Below are 21,961 nucleotides of genomic sequence, written 5' to 3' on the forward strand. Positions count from 1 at the left end.
CCTCATGGAGTCTGTTTCTGACCGTTTGAGCAGACACATGCACATTTGTGGCCTGCTGGAGGTCATTTTGCAGGGCTCTGGCAGTGCTCCTCCTGCTCCTCCTTGCACAAAGGCGGAGGTAGCGGTCCTGCTGCTGGGTTGTTGCCCTCCTACGGCCTCCTCCACGTCTCCTGATGTACTGGCCTGTCTCCTGGTAGCGCCTCCGTGCTCTGGACACTACGCTGACAGACACAGCAAACCTTCTTGCCACAGCTCGCATTGATGTGCCATCCTGGATGAGCTGCACTACCTGAGCCACTTGTGTGGGTTGTAGACTCCGTCTCATGCTACCACTAGAGTGAAAGCACCGCCAGCATTCAAAAGTGACCAAAACATCAGCCAGAAGCATAGGAACTGAGAAGTGGTCTGTGGTCACCACCTGCAGAACCACTCCTTTATCGGGGGTGTCTTGCTATTTGCCTATAATTTCCACCTGTTGTCTATTCCATTTGCACAACAGCATGTGAAATTGATTGTCAATCAGTGTTGCTTCCTAAGTGGACAGTTTGATGTCACAGGAGTGTGATTGACTTGGAGTTACATTGTGTTGTTTAAGTGTTCCCTTTATTTGAGCAGTGTATAATAGCCAACGGTGCTTTCCCCCAGCAGTGAAAAATCACATGCAAAAAGAACATTCTGCACCTTACGTCAAGACTATTTACCTGGTCAGCACTGTCCAACTGGTTGCAGAGTTGCCTGAGACCCGAGCAGCTGGCAGAGATAAGGTTCTACTGATACTGGACTTTATCTGTCATGAGTTTAACCTCCAGCCTGAGAGAAGCTGAAGTGTCCCGATCTGTTGCTGAACCAGAACACCTGGTTCTGGGCTAATAATTTGCTCTGGTCTGACTGTGAGAAGTAAGCACCTGAGCTTTACTTCACTGATTCAAAGCGCTAACGAACACTTTATCCACGTCTAATACACTATAGACCTCAGAGACTCCATCCATTGACTTGCTAAACCCTCCATTGACTTCATAATCCAGAGGATGTTAGTGGAGGGGAGCTGTCATGTTGTGGGGAGTGAGCGAAATGATTAACGTAGCAGTGACCAACCTCTCCGATGCTGTGAAAAAGTCAAAAAAGCCTTCTCCTAGCACAACAGGAAATATTTTCTCTTCAACAATCCTAGTTGCCATGCACCCAGGGGAGCTTTGAGGTTTCCAAAATGTAAATATAGAAATAATGTGTAAAATATTGATGTGCTCAGCAGAGAGATTGCACACATTTCAGACAGGGGTGGATGCACAACGCAGGGCCTTAAGGTTGGAGTGGTGGGTGTGGTCAATGGAGTCCCCCACTTGTGTTAATAGAGCTAGAGTACAATGAAATGCTATTAGTATTAGTACTCCTTGAATTTACTGGAACCCACCATCTGGCATTAGTGTTATTTTTAGTGGCAATTATGAAATTCTTCAACAGTTTTCTGACCTATGGCACAGTACTAGGTGCTGTTTGGCTGGAGTTTGTGCGCTGACACCAGATGGACAGAAGAATAAATCAGGACCCGGGGCACAGACAGAGGGAGAGGAGGGAGGATTTAGCGGTTTTAAGGATTAGAGCGGTGGAAAGAGAGAGAAAAGGGGGAGACAGAAAGAATGGGAAGAGCTTCTGTAAGGGGTTTCCACGCACACACACACACACACACACATACACAGCTAATCTCTTTACCAGGCTCCCCAAGGCTGCAGGCTACAGGGTGCATCTACAGGGCAGCAAAGCCCCTCTCCCTGTCTGCTGTCTGATATGGCTGCTACTGTCCACCAAGTGGTCAATTGTAGTTTGGTGGTCAAGGTCAAGACCAGGCTTTCGTTTCTAGGAGAAACAGCCTGACTGTTTTAATGTGGGACCTAAAAGTAAGTGTTTTGTTCCTGGTGGATTTGACCATTTGTCCTGAAAGCTGCTGCCCTAATCAATATTTTTTATATAAACAACATAATGGGAAACGAGTTGCTTATAGTAATGAACCCACAGAGAAATATCACTTGGCTCTCAGCTCTATCGAGTGTTTTAGTGTCTGTTTGCTCATTGTTTTGGTTTTTAAGGCCCACAACTTTACTGTTTTGATTCATTCCCACTTCTTTCATCAGACTCATTTCTAGCCACAGCAAGAAGCTAAAGAAACAAATGTTTTTCTAGGTAGCAGAGCTAAAAGGACAGCAAATATTGCACTTACATTCATCAGGTGGCCAGAAACACAGCTCCAAATTAATGCTAATGTTGCTCCATATCTAATGCATGTTGCAAAAGGGCCTCAATACATCACAGTGTTATTTTTTAAATAAGATATTAAACATCCTAATTTTAAATGTATGAAAATATCTTACAAAGTACAGCAGCCGTGCCGTGTATCAAAATAAACTACTGTATTTTTGTATTTCCGGAATACTAAAAATACTTTTCAAAGGTCTATTTGATCTATTTACTTCACTAGTATCCTGACTCAACTGATTAAGTGAACAATGTTGGAGAGCAACAGCTTTCTCATGATTAAGGCTAGTCATGGTTTCATGGTTTCATCTCTGGCCACACCTTCATTAGTGATGTTACATTAGGTGTTTACAGAAGGGTAACATGCTTGAAAGTTTAAAGCCATATAAAGTAGTGCTGCAGCATTTTTTTAGAATTTTTAGCATTTTAGTTAGAAGCTGCTTTTACCAGCTTCTAACCGTCTATTGTATCCTCTAAGCTTGTTTTAAACATAATATAAATGACTTGTATTATTTCTCTTCTATGTTTAAAATAGATATCCTTCTCCTTGCTACGATAGTTTTAGTTTGTTTGTACTGTGGCTAGCTGAAAAGCGTAACAGCTAGCATTGTCAAATGTTGTCTCTAGAGTGAAAAAAACATTGCTCTAAACCCAATTTGGTATCTTTAAGCTGAGATAAAGAGAAACATTTCCACAAGCAGACTTAAGAGTTTCAAGGTTTCTGTGAGAAAAATGCTAATGTTGAATTATGGATCAGGTCTGAAAATAGCACACACTTGGAAGCGGTTCCTGAAATATTTAAATATTCACTTCACTGGCTGCTGTTGATGTTCTGAACCTTTTTTTGTTCTTGTTAACCTGTTTCAGTTTTGGCCGACTGTTGAAATGTACTAATTACATTGAGAAATGTTTGCACTGTGTCCGTGTGTGCAGATATATGTTTGTGCGCGTGGGCCGTGTGTGTGTGTATGTATGATGATATATTTGAATGTAAATGAGAAAGAAAGTGTACTGTCATTTTTTAGGTGCACCCATACAAGCTGTGCTCTTTCTCACACACATAGGCTCACACACACTTAAAATCCACACATACACTTCACATTCAAACAGCATCTATACAGTATGTCTGACAGCACGCGTACTGCGCTACTTATGAGAGGCAGGACACAAAATGTACCACAAACACTTGGTCTCGGTCTGTGGATGAAAGCTTGCAGAAGGAAACTACACTCTTGCAAAGACAGATTGCCTTTGTCACTGTACACTGTACATTGTTTGGTTGATTTTCAGCCAGCCTTCACTCTTTTTCCAAACAGCAGGAGAGAGTGGGAATTAATTTGCTTTGTGTGTGTGTGTGTGTGTGTGTGTGTGTGTGTGTGGTAATGCTGGATTGGAGCTACACACTTGGCTCTTAATTAAAAGAACTCAAAGGCAGTCGGGTGAGTCCGCAACACCTGGATAAATGGACTCCAGAGGGGGATGGCGGGTGACAATGTCTGTGTGTGTGTGTACATAATTTGTGGGACATCAGTGTGTGTGTGTTTGTTCCTGTGAGTTTGTCTACACATCTGTCATCTCTATTGCATGTCTTGCATGGGGCTGTTTAAACCAGTGGTTCCCAAACATTTGCAGATAGTGATGTTTTAAAGCCCGGTCCATAAAGAAATTGTATTCCCAGTTTTGATGTTGGTAGAACAGGACTGACCTGCACAAAGCTTTGTCCTCTACCTCATTAAGCAAGACCTTATCTCCCAGCATCAGTGTTGGACCTCACTAATGCTCTCCCCAGAACTGGTGGAAAGCATGAAAACAGAAGAGTGGAGGCTGTTCTACAGTAGCAATGCTTTAACTGCTGTATAACAGCACTGTAGCTACTTGTATGCATGAGGGACTAGATCACTAACCAACTGAATAATAATAATGAGTTCAGCTGTCATATACACTGAGATGCTTGGTGTCCACTTGCTTTTTGCTATGCAGTATGTGTTAAAAACCTAATAATAAAGTCATGTCTGCATGTTCTAAAGCTGCTCTTGTTCTTCCTATTTTGTAAAAGAAAAGAGAACATTACCTTAAGCCTTTGAGCTATCTTTGATGTTTTACTATCTTGTATGATTTAGGAAACAGCCTTGTGTGTTGATACAGCTGGCCTGATTCGGTTAATCATTAGCTACAGCAGCAAAGACGTAGGGAACAAAGTGTGACAGAGAACCAGGACACGGTCTTTCACATGCACAGAGGATGGGAAGAGATGGTAGCTGGCAGTGTGTGGCTGGGTGGGACTCTGAGCGAGTATGTTGAGACAGAGAGAAAGAGAGAGAGAGCAAGGCAGACAGAAAGAGAGAGAGAGCGAGACCTGAGTGAGCCTCAGTGAGTAGCCTCTTTAGTGCTCCCAGACCTCCCCAGCATTAAAGTTTAATGAGAATGCATTCTGCTTGGGTTGACCAGGCTCTCTACACCCTTCTCCCTCTCTCCTTCCATCTCTGTCTGTGTTTGTGGTCAGAGGAAGTGATGGGACTTTATCACTGAGTGGCCACACACAACATTGCACGGGACTCAAATTTGTACCCTCTTGGTAAAACCAGCCACCACTCAAAAAAGAATGTCTGTATGTTTATTTAAATAACGTAACATGTAAATAGTGTGTGTTTGTGTGTAAGAGAGGGATTGTGACACACCTGTAATGTTCAACAGCTGCTTTATGAAGACCATATTTGTCCACCACAGCTCCTTCAGAAAGCAACATTGCCAGGCGGATTCCTCAAATTTAAAAACCCAAAAATACTAAGAAAGTCAAGATTCTGTGTGACTTAATAATGGTTCATATGTGAGCATAACAAACTGTATAACATATATCAATATTTATCACTTTATGTGTGTATGTATGTAATTTTCTGGCTCCCTAGTTAATGAGCAGCTTTATCTTTTTAAAGGAGAAAATATAGCATTAGCATCTGAGGCATTATTACACATCTATATAGTAGCTTAAAGTGATATAATTCCCAATAAAAAAAATACATTAAGGTAAAAACCAACACAAAGCTTGTCTTAATTTGTATTTAAAAGGGATTTTTTTTGCTAGAAAGGCCTGGAAGATATCTCTCAATCTCTCTCTTTATTTGTCTAACCTCATATTACCTTTTGCTAAACTTGAATGCATTATTACACAGAATGAGGACTTTGGATTTTTGTCCCCCATCACTTACATTGAAATATCTAAAAATCTCCAAGTCTATGAAACTCTATTGGAGTAATGGACATCATTCTTTCCTAAGGTATTTCCTCATCTGGTGTTTAGTGTTGCTTAGGGTGGTGAAGAGGGCTGTTGACTGTGAGGGTCACTCATGGTGACTGTGAGGGCCATATGATTCACATCATTTTTATACTCATCAAAACACTGAGTGACCTCTGGTGCCCTGTGTGAAAACATCTCACTACCCAACATAACCGAGTGAAACTGACCACAAACATTTGTTAATGCTCACTGTGCAATCATTTGGTTACATACATTCTGCATGTCAATTATACACGTTATCATCAAAAACTGTAAAAACAGCTACAATATAATCATCTAACTGTATATGTTGGCACACACCTGAATATACCACAGCAATGCTAATAATACATATGCTAAAACAGATGCACAGTACATTTTCATGTGAAGTCATTTAAAACAAAAAAACAAATATAGGCTACTTTAAAAAGTAACTTTACAGCAGGCTGAAAAGTAGTATTTTACTGCCCTCTCTGGTTCAAAGTCTGTTGCTCCTGTGAGCATCACATCATCACTGACAGGAGTGGTCAAAATGATGCTCTACTGCACCTGTGACCATACCCAACAGTGATGTCACAGTGTACTGACACAGCTGTAAAGATGTATAACCAGAGATGTTTTAAGAGGAGTCGAGGCGTGTGGTTCCACTGATGTAAGGGTCTACTACGCATATAATATGGTATAACAGGTGGGGAAAAATGCTTTTTAATCTTTATTTAGGGGCAAAGTCATCAAACGTTTTCAGCAGTTTTTATCAGATTTTACTGCTGATTCTATACATGTAGTTTTTATGTCCCAGTGACAAGTGAAAGTGTAGTTATCGCTCTAAAATTGGAATCAGCTGTTAAATGTGGAATGTCGCAGGAATCTGCTAAAATGTGGTTGCAATTTATAAACGTCAGGGTTTCCCTGAACATTATAAGCTTCTTTTTCACAGCACTTGTTTCCAAATGGACACAAAAACTATACTGCAATGTTTTGGTGCGTTATTTAGGCGCACCCTGCTTCCTCCTCTCTGCGTGTCGGAGTATCACAGAAGGCGGACACGCGCGCGCGCGAGACCACACACACACACACACACACACACACACACACACACGCTGTCATATCAAAGTCAGCGAGTTAGCTACAGCTCATCACTTCAACAAACTCTCAAAAGTGCAACCACTTCGGAAGATGGAAGAAAATCTTTTACACAGAAACAAAAGTGTGCAAGACACGAGCTTGTTTAAGACTTTGTGTCTGTGTGGGCGGAGTCAGATATTCTGTAATAATAAGATAAGTCAAGCAGAAAGTGGAGGCTGTCCAGCAGAAGATCTGTGGGAAGAAATGATCAGTAATAACCTCCTAACCTAGCAGGTAATAACCTATTTAACATACCTGGCAATAAAACTGAGTATGATCTGATTCTGATAATTTAATTGTCTAATAATCACACATACATTTGAACATTTCTATATTATTACATATGTAACATATGTATTTTCTTATTAAGTTGTTGAAATTGTATTCATCCACCACATGATTACACACTCTTTCTGATGATAAAATCTGTTTAAATTGTAAAACACAGAATTCAGAAAAATTAAAACTGAAAACACGGAATGTGGGGAAAAATTAGAACAGATTTCACAGGGCCCTATGTATGTGTGCATGATTAGACTTGTAAAAAGTAAAAAAAACTGTCAAGAGCAGTTATAGAAAATGTTATCTTAGCATGCTGACGTGTGGACTGGCACCAAGTATTTACTCCTCTCCTGCAGGAACAAAACAATTGTTAAACATGAAGTCTTCACATAGATTTCAAGCACAAGATTTTGGACATAAATAAAACACGATTGGGGCCCCCAAAAAATTAAGTTAGAATAAAATGAAGGAGGGAGGCTGCAGGCCGAGGCTGCTGGGATAGAGTCAGGGGATTAGAGGTCGCCCATAATTACTCCATAACTACTCCATCAACTAGAGTCGTGGCTTATACATCACCCAGCAGGCTGTGAGGTCAAAGGATTTGTACACTACATGTCATGTGTGTGTCTCAGTGTTTAAGAGAGAAATGGAGAGGAGAACAGTGCAAAGTGAATTTTGTATGTACAGTGATGTGGAACATTTTTTCAACTAGAAGGCTTTAACAGAATGGAATTCAATATACAGCACTGGAGATATGAGAGTGGGTGAGGTGTGAGAGGAAAAGAAATAAAGGAAATGGAGGAAGAGTTAGGGGGATATAAATGGAAAAGAAAGAAAAATGCACGCAGAGAAGAGAGAGATACACACATACTCAGTGGGGAGTCCATGCCAAAAAAGCACTCTGCTCCATAAATATGGGTAAACATCAATAAAAAATATATCAACGTCTAAGCACTGGCCATGGTAGGGGATTCTTAGTCTGATGGACGGAGGAAGACATGTAGCTAAAGTGTTAGCATGGTTACATTTGCTAACTAGAAGAGTGCACTCAGTAGAGTGCAGATCTCCACCAGAGAGTGCAGGGCAGCTGTGTGTCCAGCATGTATACATGAGAGGAGTGGAGTGAAGGGGAGGAAGTTGTTAATAATAGTCTCAGTTTCCTATAAGATGTACAGAATAGTGTGATGGGATTGTAACTTTATGAGGAAACAATAAACGGGACCATAAGTCCAAACTTCTGACTTTAAACATTTTGTTATTTATTTATTACATTTTGTTGTAACAGACAAACCACACAAAATAAGGATTTCGAACTGTGCCTTTAGTGGGTCATAACATATTGGGTATGGCATTAATCTGCTCCGGTTCAAGATAAGACCAAACTTTCTATGGATGTCAGGTTTTGAGCTACGAAGGCCAAAATGTGGCCTGAAACAGCCATGATAAGATTTGTTTTTAGCCTAGCTGGCAACAAAGACAAAAGTCTAAGCTTTCTGTAGGCTCTTTCGATAAAGTAGGTTTTTCAAAAATGAGCCTACAGTCGTAATGTGCACAAACTACATTAGGCTGATGGGTCCTGTAGTATGCCAGATTAAATGCTGACAGACACACACACAACCAAATGCAGGATCTTCCCCTGGCAGAGATAATAAGCACAACACAAAGTACAGCTGAGGCTGATGAGATGTCATTAATAATTCTTTGACCCTAAGCCACAGTATTGCACAAATTGAAATATTGATCTGATAGTGGTGAATAATGTCAGGGGATCTACCAACTTCCTAAAATTCTGCCTAGAATTACTGTACTAAATTTTATGGTAGTCAAGTAAATTATTGTTGAGATATTTTAGTCAAAACTTACAAGGAAAAGTTCATGAAATAGACACTTTAAGGAAATATTGGGAAAATAGGGGATCGGGGTAATATCCAATCCAATTCTGGCCCCTGTACACTTGCCTTATCCACTTCACCTCTGTAGGGACATTCCCATGGGGAGTTCACCATATTAAAGGCCATCCCAAACCAGCGAGGAAGTGAACAATAAAACAACCTAACAGGGACAGCTGACTTACCAAATGGCGCTATTCCTGAACAGAAGGGCAGGTGGTGAAGAATGGTGGAAACACTATGGAAATGTAAGTTCTGTTGCATTAAGTTTGACATTTAGTAGATTTTGTTGCAGATATTTGTTGTTTGGCTATGCGTACACCTTCATAGGACACTGGGAATGAGGGATTGGAAAGGGGTAAAGATTTGGTGGTAAAATAGTCTGTTTTTCCCAAAATGTTAGGGTGTCTCGCATCAAGACGACATTCTTTTCAAAAATAAATGATGGAGAACGCAGCAATTTCACTGAACATTGCTCCCCTAAAGCTCTGTATGTATTAGACCAGCAGGTTTAAGTGACAACAGCAGTCGGTGTAGATGTGACACTGAATCCTGAAAAGAATGACAGCTCGCAATCAAATCCCATCAAGCTAGTGAGGAATGGCCAGATTGTTTGAGAAATTTGCTGCCCTAAAGATAGATACACACAGGCCATCTGGGTGCTTTATTTCTGCTAGCGTTATGACGTTAGTACCATTTTATAGCCTTTTGACAGTGGAGGGAGCCAAATAAGTAAAAGTCGTCATGGACAACATCACGGCAATCAAACAAGAAAACAAAGACGATGTTTGCGTTTGGTTAAGCACCCATCTGTTGCTCTTGTCTTTCCCTTTACTTATTTCTCTCTTCTTTTGACCATTTTCACACATGGCAGAAATGTACAGATTGTTTTCATTGTCTTCACTTCAATAAATTACTAATGGTCCTGCTTTTGTAAAATTATTACCAGTGTTCCTGAGCAGATCTATCTATTCTTTTTCCCTTCCTCTTCCCATCATCCTGTCTCCATCCTCTTTCCATCATCCACTCCTCTTCTCAAGTGGTATTTATAGAGTGGCTCCGGATGCATCAGCTTCTCTCCTCCGCTGGTCTCTGGCCCACGCTTGTTTCCGTCTTGGCTCTCTTTGTTCATCCTTTGCTTTTTTACTTGTTGTCCTTCCTCCTCCTCCTCCTCCTCCTCCTCCTCCTTGTCCTCCTCCTTCTCCCTGGAGATAGCATTTTGTCTGTCCATCTCTTTCTGAGATGGGAAGACTTCTGGGATTGTGTATACAAACTCCTCACCTGTTCTTCCTGTCTGCCTGTTTCTTTTTTTACACCACTGTGTCTTCTCACTGTCTGTCTGCTCCCTTTCATTTACCACTTCTGATCCCTCCGCCTCCACCCCTGACTCCTCCTTTCCTTGCTTCCTCACAGCGTGTGTCAACATGTCTGTCATCTTCTCGGTCTCTAGCTCCATCACAAGCCTCCTTCAACACCCTCAATTGTGCTGTCATACAGTGCTGGGACTATTAATCCACCACGCTTGTTTTGTTCTTCCAACAAAAAAGCTCCAAACCACTAAAAAATGGCAGTTTGTTATAACCACTGGTGTCAATTGACTATTCGCTAAATCCCACACCTGGACAGAGCTTGTCAAATGATAACTTAAACACTAAGTAGGCACTGCAGGTTTGTCAGGTTTCGGACTTCTCAACTGTAATAAGAGCAGCACTTGATATCACAATAGTTTGGAGGGTGTGGTTTCTTTAGTCTAAAAAAATGGAAGGAATGGATTTAACAGTGTCTGCTGTTGTAAGTTGGGATTGTTAGCACGCCAGCCCTGCTAACTAATCATAGGAACCCAAAGACAAGGGCCATGTCATTAGTTAAATACATTATTTAATAGGGTGACAGGTTTTGTCAGAAGAATACCCCTCAGGACTGGAACATCCATCCTGTGGGATCCACGATGCTATTATCTCAATAATTTACACGACACAATCTTGAGTTAGATGGCATTAGGTTTGCCAAACTCATTGGTTAGGCCTCATCCTCAAATCTTGAACTGTAAAAGTAAAACATACTGTTTGGAAATACAAATATTAAAGCATAAATATACTGTAAGGTGACCAGATTTCTGAAATGAAAACCGGGGACATTTTTGGTTTGGTGGTCAGTATGTCATTAAAAAAATATAATGTTATTATATGTGAAATAAAAAAGGGGGACAATTTCGGTTTCATGCATTTTGACTATTGTAACTGTATTGTACTGTTCTAAAACTATGGTGCAGGCTAACTGATACTATCAGCCTGTTCAATCCCTGCCGTTGATTGGACGCATCAATGGACAGGGACACAAATTCACCTTTGTCTAGGTCCTTATTTGCCCATGGTGCTAAGACATTGCTCACTGTGGCGTCACATTTTGTCATAGCACATGTAAACTTTGGCTCACAAAGCTTCTGTGTCAGGTGTGCTGTGCATTAATCTGTAATTGTGTTGCATAGTGTGGTGTGCAAAGACACAGCCTAATTATATTCTTCTTGTGTCACTCTTCTTACTCCTTCTCTTAATCTTTCCTCTTAACTCTTCCACGCTCTCCTCGCTTCACTCTTTATACCTACTTCATTTTTCCTTCTCGCTCTCTTCTCCTTCCTTTCCAGTCTTTAATTTTAAAAAAGCACAGTATTAGATCAAATACTTTGGTTAACAGATTCCCATTGGTTGACTAACTTGCAGGCTATGTTTTCATATCTTTACCTTTCCTTATCTATCTCCTTCTTCCTTTCCAGTCTTCCTCATTTCTTTCCTTTCCACTCTACCTGGCTTGAAAAGATGTTTGTAGTGATGTTATGGATTCACTTCGCTCTTGGTAGCTTTGGCTGAGTTTTCCTCATTAGCGTAAAAGGACAAGTTTGCATCCCTAACTTGCTTTATTAACCACAGCTCCTCCATGGTCACATACTTTCTTTAACAACCAGTTTTTCAGACTCTGAATCTGAAAACTGAAAGATAATTTAATATCAGAATGTACAGTACATGTAGAGGACAGAGATGTACAACAGTTTAGTCTAAGCTAACTGCGAGTGCGAGTGAAAATCGTTAGTTGTTGCTCATATTTGACCACGTGAAATTTTTGTAGCGGTCCTCCATTCTTTCAGCAGCTGCGGAATGAATACAGGGGAAACCCATAGGGCGAAACACTAATAGAAATAGTGATTTCATGGTCTTTCTGGCCACTTAAAATCTGATTTCAAGTCTGTTAACACCTCATACAGTCAGTGGTTAACACACAATTTGTTTTTCTATAGTAAGCTTTCAAACTATGTAACATGAGTTATGTTACAATAAAAAAAAAAAATCATATCTTACTATAACAAGCTCTATCCTGAAACACATGAACAATTCTACTCCTTTATTTTCATGTCTTCTACAAAAGCCATGAGCTGGCGAGGATGCTGACTTGTGGGGACAGCTAGCTTTAGCCTGTATTTAAGCTTTATATCGTATGTAGCCACCATGTGCATCTTTAAGAGTTGGGTACTGTTTTTACAAGTCATTAAACATGAAACTATTTAAAGAGTCATTAAATTCCATTGCGATGGAGTTTTCAACTGTAAGCATTAACTTAATCTAGCTAGCAACAGCTCATAAATTCTGTTAGCAACAGTTGTCTCAGCCAGCAAAATCCACTGCCGTCGGTCAGAAATGAGATGCCTGCTTTTGTTTACCTCTGTGTGAACTTAAAGAGGCATTCTTTCAAATATGTTGAATTGCGAGTGGTAACTTTGCCGCTGCTTGCTACAGACAAAGCTATAGTAACTAGGAGCAGGGCTTAGCGAATAGTTCATCAGCACTTCCTGCTGCTCTTTGCTGAGGGCCGAAACATACAGACTGCTTCTTTTTTAAATTGTTGTGTCTCCTCCAACCGAGAAAAAGACTTCTGCAAGGTGTTGCCAGTAATCAGCTGATGAGACAGAAATAGCACCACCACACACACACACACACACACACACACAGCACAACTTTCCCCTCTCCACTCTCCATCCTTGAGCAATGTATTCATAGCGGTGCTAATTAACAACTCCACATAAATGACTGGTGAAGAGAGTGGAGACACAAGAGGGAGTGATAAAGAGAACAAGAGAGAGAAAGGCAGAAAGAGAGAAAGAGGTAAGGAGTCCTTGGACATACTGAGCTGAATATGTGAGGCATAGGTGAACCCATACATGTGTATATGAGGGTTTTCTGTCTGTGTCATTGTTTATAGTTGCGTCTTTGTGTGTGCGTGTATGCAACTGTGGGCATGTGTGCTCATTTGCATACTTATTTTGACAAGGCCTAAGCATGGCTATCCCACATCTGGCTGTCTGGCTGTCCCTATGGTGTTGAACTAGAGAGAGGAGACAGCCACAGTTCAGGTGATTCACACCACTTGGACCCCCCTGGTCACTGTTTGCCACGGCCACATGCTAACAGTGTCAGATAGTAACACATTACAGTAGTGTGAATAGGTTATCTGTGAAGGTTCTCAGTCATCCAGGTCATAGTTATCCAACGAAGGTTGAGGTCAAGGGCAACTGGACTTGACTGAAGATACTAGAAGACGTTTCGTCCCTCATCCAAGAGACTTATTGAGTTCTGACTGACTGGAAACTCAGCTATTTAACCTCTGTGGGATCGTTTGCCAAGATCATCAATACTGCCGGGTTTGTTAGTGCTCATGGTCGTTAGAACCAGCCATGACCAAATCTGAAATCTGAAACCATCGTTGGTATCTTCACCTGAGGCCCAGAGGAAATGCTTGTTCAGTTTCGTGGGAAGTGATCAAAGGACCGCATTGTAAGTGGGGTATAAGTGGTGGTGTAGACCCCCTCCTCTGTTTAGGCTTCTGAACCCGGGTGTAAATGCCTTCCTTTACACCTCTTTCAAACCATCCATTCTCTCTGTCTAAAATCTGCACCTGGTGATCCTCCAACAAGTGTCCTTTATCCTTCAGATGTAAATAAACTGCTGAGTCTTGACCTGAGGAGTTGGCACTTCTGTGTTGAGCCATGCTTCTGTGTAGAGGTTGTTTAGTTTCCCCAAGATACAGGTCTGTGCAGTGAGGAATGCACAGATGACACATATTACATGTTGTGTCTTTTTCTGTCTGTACAATAGTTGGGGTGCATGTTTGAGTTTGTGCTCAGTTAGTTTGGTAATTAGGATTAGCATTAGTAATAATGCAGTTGAAAGTAATGTAATGAGTGATGTAACATTCCATGTAAGTGTACTGCTACTGTTGAGCAATTTAGGAATTTAGAATAATTTTTTTAATGAATAATAGCACTTTATCATGGTAGCCATTTTGACTCGTCATAGCAGGTAAAGCGGTGGTGTGATTAAAGCTGCCTTAATTGATTTTGGGCCCCTTGGGTCTCCAGCAACTCCTTAGAAAAATATCTGGCTCTTAGCTGCTAAATGTTCCACTTTTCACTTGTCACTATGAGCAACCCTCTTTATATTACACACACATTGTTAAATTAACAAAAATATTGATTCGTACCAAAGGCTTTTACAATTTTATAGCTACTGTGTAAAATGTATGGTAATTCAGCTCTGTGGTAATGTTTTAAATTTGTTGTTTGCGTGTGTAGTTGTAGTGGAGCCTGTGTAGTTCATTTATCAGTGCAGAAGGGTAGTGAACATTTTGACAACAAACTTAGAGAGTGCAGTTTCTGGTTGTAAACCCTGGAGCTTTCTTCCACTATCTACTATGTAATAACAATGTGACAATGTGAGCACACTGTAACATCACAGCAAATATCACTGTATGTTTCACAACAATTAACGCTGTGTTAGCCAGTTACAAGCTAAAAAGCTAACACAACAGACTACTTATCGGAGTCTGCGTCTGACTCATAGACTGTATATAAGAAGTGGATGTGTGGGTGGTGATGGCGCACAGATAAGATGCTTTGGTGTGGGAGACCTCGGTTCGATTCCCACTGTGAGACATCTACCATTGTGTCCCTGAGCAAGACACTTAACTCCTAGTTGCTCCAGAGGCGTGCGACCTCTGACATGTATAGCAATTGTAAGTCGCTTTGGATAAAAGCGTCAGCTAAATGAATTAATGTAATGGATGTAGTTATCGTGATGTCACCCGTTGGTTTGTGGACTGCTGTTTTGAAGCGTCAAATTTGGCCAATAGGGATCCGCCACGTTGATTATTTGCAACCAGCGAGTCGCCCCCTGCTGGCCATACAATAGCATGCAGGTTTAAGGGACTCCCGCGTTCGCCTCAGTACTCTGACCGGAAGCTTCCTGCTTGGTCTGACTGAGGCTCAAACATGTAGGCTATTACTGAATGTTTCCAATGTTTCCTCTAATGCTGTCCATCTTGATGCGCACTGCTCTTTAACCGGTCAACATAGGGCAAGCAGCGGTTTCACTGAGTATTGTATGCATTTATGGAGCATATTGTCTTGGCATGTTACAATCACACATTCTATGTCATTGACATCGGTTATGATGCACTGTGCATTTGGAGAAAAAGTTGCGCTTGTCTTTGGGTCTACAAAGTGCAGGTACAAATTAAACTGTTGTGATTTCTAGCTGCAATAATCAATGTTTTTATATAAATGCTGAGACCTGATTCTGCATATGCTCTCCACTCTGTGTCTTTCAGCTAATTGTTTTTGTTGTAAGGCCTACGACTGTTCTGGTTCAGTCTCACCATTGTCATCAACATAGTTTTCAGGGGCACCAAGCAGCTGTTCATGGAAGTGTCTTTACGTAAAGGTATTTGAGAAGATAATATAAAATATCTAATGTTGTGGGGAACAAATTCCACTGATATTTTAGGGGCATTTCCTGTAAGGAAAAAATTGTCCAGACCTTACATCATAAATTCACCCTAAATCTAGAGATTTTCAATCAGAGGTGATGAGAGATGAGGCTCTTCTCACTTCTACAGACCTCCTTTGTGATCTAGGCTGAGAGCACAGATTTATTTTTATCTTTAAAAGAGTCACCTTGTGCAGCTTTAATTGTGCATGTCTGCTGAATGTGTGGAAGTGGTAGAAAAGACTGATGAAACTGTGGCTCTAAGACCAGGAACAGCTGGTGCACTGACACCCGCTGACACGCAGCGCTTGACGCCACCACGTTACTATGACAACCGGCTGTGCGCCCTCTGTTTCTGACAGCTGTTCCCATGGTGCATGGGCTTGGCTCAGCCCCTGGACTCACATTGGCAGGATAGATAGTTTCCACGGGTCAGAGGTCACGTTTATGACGTTGCTGCTGTGGCGGTGTCATGTTGTTTTTCCATTTGAAAAAGCAGAGGTTTGTGTCAACTCAAATGTCCATTCATCATTAGTATATCTTAATATCTAAATCCTTTATCTGTATCTGAATGGATGTCTTATCACAGTATCTGTGTAATCTGCTGTGTAAGCTTCACCCTGTTTTCTTCAGTCACGCACAGCCAAAACTGGTGATGGATAAAGAGATCAGAATGGGTGTAACGGCATAACACATGATGATCTTCATTATGTTAACTTATATGAGTGAACTTTAAAGTGCCCGGGCTCTGCATTATAGATGGCACAAATGCTTTGATGTTGAGCCCCTAGGCTAGTTGTTAAGTCCCCTTCAGGCATTACAAAACTTCAGCATTTGAACTTAAACACAACATACCAAATATTTGAGAAAATGCATGAAAGACTTGATAATATTCAAAAGCTCAGCCTAAAGGTACATAGGCAATGTGTTACAGAGGATGTTTCATTTTCTAACCTTGACATCAATGTGTATTTTTCCATTTTTTCACATCTTTTCAACATTCCACGTCACAAAATCGCTGTTCCTGTTCCAACTATTTCCTGTGTCAGCAGATTGACCAAATATATACCAGTCAGCCGGTCACATCGGTGATCCAGCTCTGTATGGTGGCAGTCTGCTGTCTCTGCTCTAACACTAGCCCCAGACAGCGTTTAAGGCACCAGTGAAGAGGAATGTACAACTGACTTCTGTCGGCTTGGAAAGTTTCTATTTGGCACACTCAGGAAAGATTTTTTCAGGGAGATTGTATACTTTGGGGGAATTACGTAACATCTTGTTTGGACAGCTTGTTTTTGAAGACCGACAAAGACAGACCTTTTTTTAAACTCAAAAGTATTCTGTGAAGACACAGAACAGCATTGTTCCAGGACTTTGGATGGGTCATGTTGGAGGAGTGTTTTCTGTTTGATTATTTCTACCACAAAAATCTCCTGACAGCAGATCAGGTGTTATGTTTTCTACTTGTTTCCTACCCAGCAGCCGAGCACTATAGACGGGAGGACATGTCTGCTTTCAATGGACCCAGGTGATCTAGCTTAACCTCAGTGTAAATTAAATGTCTTTGGCGTTTGTGTACTGTTGGTCAGACAAACCAAGCAATTTGAATGTTTCTTTGGGATCTTGGAATGTGCGATGGGACTTTTTTCAGAAAATGTACAGACTTATAGAATAATCAGAAAGTCAGCTGCTCCATTACACTTATATTTCATGAAATTTTGCTGATCTTTTTACTCTGAACTGTTCAGTGAGTCAGCACAAGACGTTAAGTGTTCTGCTAACCAGTAGGCCTTCCACTTATACAACTTTCTTTTTAGGGTTAACAGATTTAGTATGAATTTCTTATTTTTACCTCAGCAAATGCCCAGAACCAGAAATGGCACAGCACTGCATTGTCTCCATGCATTGTTTTTGACAAATAACTCACAGACACAACTGTAAAGTCAGTGTACTGCCAGAGACTTAACTAAAGTTTGCCTGCTTCCACAAATAGGCAAATTGGCTGCAAAGCTGTGAATGAAGCCATCTTCTTCCTCTATCTCTCTCACTCAGAGAGGTAATTAAAGTGCATGTCTGGGTCCCATATATGAGAGCCATGGTATGCTAATGCAGTATTCCTTTGACAGTTCTGTTGAGACAACATTGTGGGTGTTTTCACATGGCCTGATTTGCAATTCACACTTGGTTTATTTCCATCATAGGCATCCCGGGAAGCAGGGAGGGGAAAGGCTGTGAGCCACAGAGAGCAAAACTGAACTGAAGTTTCATTTAATTGCGTGTATGATTTTTTTGAAAGACCCCTTTCAAGTGATGCTCTAATTGCCAGTTATTTTGCCGGAACTGAAAAGTTGTTCACAAACATGCGCAATCATAACATCACTTTTGTTTCTGTTACATTTGTTTATTTTCAAAATTATTCAGTTATTCAGAAATCCCGCCACGTCCTTTTCTGTTGATATTTTATGAACGTAAGGATATTTAGACAGGAAGATCTGACTGGACGGCTCTGAAGGGTAAAGTTTATCAAGTACAAAAAGTTTGGAAATGTATGATGTACCACTAATGGGCAGTCTTTACTTTTCTCTCCTCTCCTCTCAGAACACTGCACCAGCAGTTTGAGAGCTACAAACAGGAGGTGCGTCGTATCGGGGCTGAGACGCGGCGTCAGCAGACCCAGCAGAAGGACGACGCGCCCACCTGCGGCATCTGCCGCAAGACCAAGTTTGCCGATGGCTGCGGCCACCTCTGCTCCTACTGCCAGACCAAATTCTGCGCTCGCTGTGGAGGGCGGGTCTCTCTGCGCTCCAACAATGTGAGACACCTCACCTCTGACCTCTCCCTTTTTCCTTGTTCCTCTCACACTCACCTCATTCCTGCTGTAGCTGATGTACAGTTAGTCCTTCTGCTTCTGTGTTTGTTACCGTCTGCTTTGTGGCTTCCTGGTCACACTTTGGCGAGAGCAAAGTGTATTGGAAGAATGGCTTGGCACCAGTCATAGGCCCTTCCAGGCTCATTTTAAGTCTGAGGTTGTAGTGTTGTGGAATGGTTTTAAAGCACCGTATCTTACTTGAATGTTAAAGCACACCTGTAGCATGTTTTGTCCTGTGTCTCCTGTGACTGCACTATAGCCATCAAGCAAGCGTGCCAAACAGTGACAGTGCTGACCTTCTCAAGCAACATGCCTAGAGGGAAGAGGGCAACATGGTTCAGTGTACCACCCTAATGAGAAAGGGAAATTGTGTATTTAGCCATATCTTTATGAAAATATAGTTTTGGCAGTGTCTGAAGTATCTGCTTCTTAACATATTGGCGTGTGGATCAGCTGGTATCAGCAAATCAGTACTACATTTTAATCACATTTATTTAACAAGGGGGACAACCATTTCAATTCAATTCAAAAAAGAGTAAAAAAATAGTAAATTTTTGTAAAGTTAATGTTACATTACTTGGCACCTCACACAGTGCTCCAGTGCTACAATCCAGTGCTACAATCATCCCTCCTTTATCTGTTGGCCTAAGAATAAATTGACCTCTACAGAACAGAATGAGGGATAAACAAACGTTTATTGAATAGGATAGGTGAATATTACTAATATTACAGCTTGTACTGTCTAATTATCCAGCATCTCCTCTGCTGACAAACTTCAGCACAGCACTGTAAATTATAGATAACAATGATTGTGTTACTTTTATCAGCTGCATCAACTTGTGGTAAATATTTGTTTTTTGCACAAAGTCACAAAACACAGTGCTGGAAATGGCTGGCAAGCAGGCAAGACAGACACAGACGCACCAAGAGAAAAGATTCTCTGCCCAGCTAGGTTAGCAAGACAGACAGATGTTAATATTCTTAGTATAGCATGTTAGGATGCTACCATTTGGTCATTAACAGTAATGGACCTGACGATGACACTAGAGGAAAATCAGGAAATCAGCTAATCTTGGTGAACATGAATGTTCAAAATGTATCCATCTTGAAGATACAGAGATATATTCACTGGATAAGTCAACATGTGACATGTTGGTGGCATTTGATGAAAAGCCAGACGGATCATCACTCTGTCAGTATGTCAAAAAATAAAAACAAACAAATGAACACACAAAACATCCGTTTACTTAAACCCACAATGCGCTAAAGTCACTGAGCAGTGCTACCTCTAAGGCTATAGGCTATAAAGACCACACTACTATAAAACAAAGACCCACACAATATCACCAAATTAAAACAATTCACTTGATACAGGTTGGATCAGTGTGGCATCCATCCATAACCCAAACACGTTTGCACTATTTTGAGAGCCGGCCCTCTTCCATCCAAGCATTTCCTGGGCTCCCCTCCAACCCAAGAGAGAGGACCTCCTCCTGGGTATCTTACCTGACTATGGGCCCTCCACCCTTGGCCTGCTGGTCCCCAATCTGTTCAGGATCCGCCCAGCCCAGCTGGGCCTGGGCTCACACTGGCATTGCACGTATGCAAAATTAAAAAGCCAGTGAGAATAGGAGATAAAGATAGTCTCCCTGTTGGTAAAGCCATTAATATTACTTTCACAGCAGGCAGGCTGTTACATGGAAATAAAGAGGTGAGACTAACATGATGTAAATGCGATCTATAAATACAACAACAAATAAAGCAAAGGATTTATTTGAGGGATGTGCTCAGGATAATATCAATCAATTTGGCCATTTTTTAAAAATGAATGTTAAAATCCACGAGATGATACTTATCATCACTTATGTGGAATTTAAGGGGCCTACATAATTTAACTCAGTCAAAAAAAGGGAGAATTAGTGCAGATCATTGTTTCATGTGTAACAACATATGCCTAGAAAATTGACTCTCTTATATGTGTTCATGTGAGCATGTTTTTGTGAATCAATTAATCAATAACTACGTTTTTTTCCTGTCAGTTTAGCTGGGTTTAGAATACACCACATACAAAAAACGTTGGTTCCTGGTTCTTTTACATTACACTATCCTATTGTTGTCTGCTTACAACACCAGGAAGGAATCAAACAGAGAAAATCACGTCTCTTTAAGTTACAATATAAGGTAATTTTTCAAACATACTGTATTGTTACTTTTAGCACTTATCTCACCCTTTCACAAGGATTTCTGATAATGCAACAGCTTTATTTTTTTTCAAATAAGTTTATTTAAGTTCCATTTAAGATTTGTTGCATCACTTAACCAACAACTTAAGACTTCTGACTTTCCTACACTGAGCAATTTAATTAATAAATCCTTGCAAATGATAAGAGAACACAACATGTAAATTGTCTCTCATTTATTTTCTGCGTGTGTGTACATTTGTAAAAAGTTGTGTGTATGTGTGTGTGTATAACTGTGGGAGGGATGTGTTTGCCTCTGTCCTCGGTCGTCCAGCCAGCCAAGCAAAATAGCAGGGTTAGGAAAGTGTGAACTTTGATTCTTTATATGAAAACCTTCTCCTTCATATATTGTGCTCGTTTATCCCACTTCAGCAGCGCCTTGTGTTTTCGTAGTGTTAGCAGCTTGGCTTTTAAAAATACATTTACAAAGTATTAAATTACACTTAGTGTAGTTTTGCTTTTGTTTGTCCAGGTTTTCATATGTGTTGTTTTGAAAACCTGGACATTTATTCCCCATAAAACAGTGGAGAAAAAGAGTTGAGTAAGGTAGATTTATTTGTCATTTTACAATACAGGGTTGTATAATGACATGAAGTTTGTAGTTCCCTTTATGCTACTCACAAAGAGCATAACTCTAACCTATAATAATAATATTAATAAAACTGTTTTATATGTTGGAGTGCTGAGGATGAATTAAGATGTCTCACAGCTTGAGGGAAAAAGATTCTCTTAATTTACATTGACATCCATTGTATATCTTCTCAGAGGCAAATATCTATCAGATATATTGAAAAACACTGAAATATGATGTAGGGGCTCTGTAAAACTTACTATTGATGATAATTCGTCAATTCCTAATAACACAGCTGTGTGGAAGTGCTCTCTGCAGAAGGCGTAACAGCAACATGCCGTGCAAATGCCATCCACACTCCGATTAGGCCTCAAAGCTTGACATTAAAACGGACATACTGTGTTATTAGCAGTAAAAGATTTATTAATTCATCACACTGTATTTACAGGTATTCACAGCACTCATTAGCAGGTTACATTAATAACTAAGTAAAAACAACAGCAGACTTTGAACTAATTAGTTTGTAACCTGAGGTCAAAACAAAGATTGTAATATTATAAAAAAAAAACAAGTCAGTGATAGTTAAGTTATTATAAGTCATTATAGCCTGAGCTGTGAGCAAAGCGTCTTTAACATGTGAGTATTTGAAAAT

At 40.6% G+C, this 21,961-nt stretch overlaps 1 protein-coding gene across 1 annotated transcript in view; it reads left to right on the top strand.

Annotated features, from left to right (window-relative positions):
* Positions 1–21,961, top strand: part of LOC123969385 (regulating synaptic membrane exocytosis protein 1-like) — an 87,239-nt gene that overhangs the window by 7,940 nt on the left and 57,338 nt on the right. Inside the window, exons 2-5 of the mRNA XM_046046743.1 lie at positions 6,125–6,165; positions 15,815–15,823; positions 17,487–17,523; positions 18,228–18,441. Coding sequence (XP_045902699.1) covers positions 6,125–6,165; positions 15,815–15,823; positions 17,487–17,523; positions 18,228–18,441 — 301 coding nt within the window. The remainder of the gene's footprint in view (positions 1–6,124; positions 6,166–15,814; positions 15,824–17,486; positions 17,524–18,227; positions 18,442–21,961) is intronic.

The sequence above is a fragment of the Micropterus dolomieu genome, linkage group LG04 (genome assembly GCF_021292245.1).
Source record: "Micropterus dolomieu isolate WLL.071019.BEF.003 ecotype Adirondacks linkage group LG04, ASM2129224v1, whole genome shotgun sequence".
NCBI lineage: Eukaryota > Metazoa > Chordata > Actinopteri > Centrarchiformes > Centrarchidae > Micropterus > Micropterus dolomieu.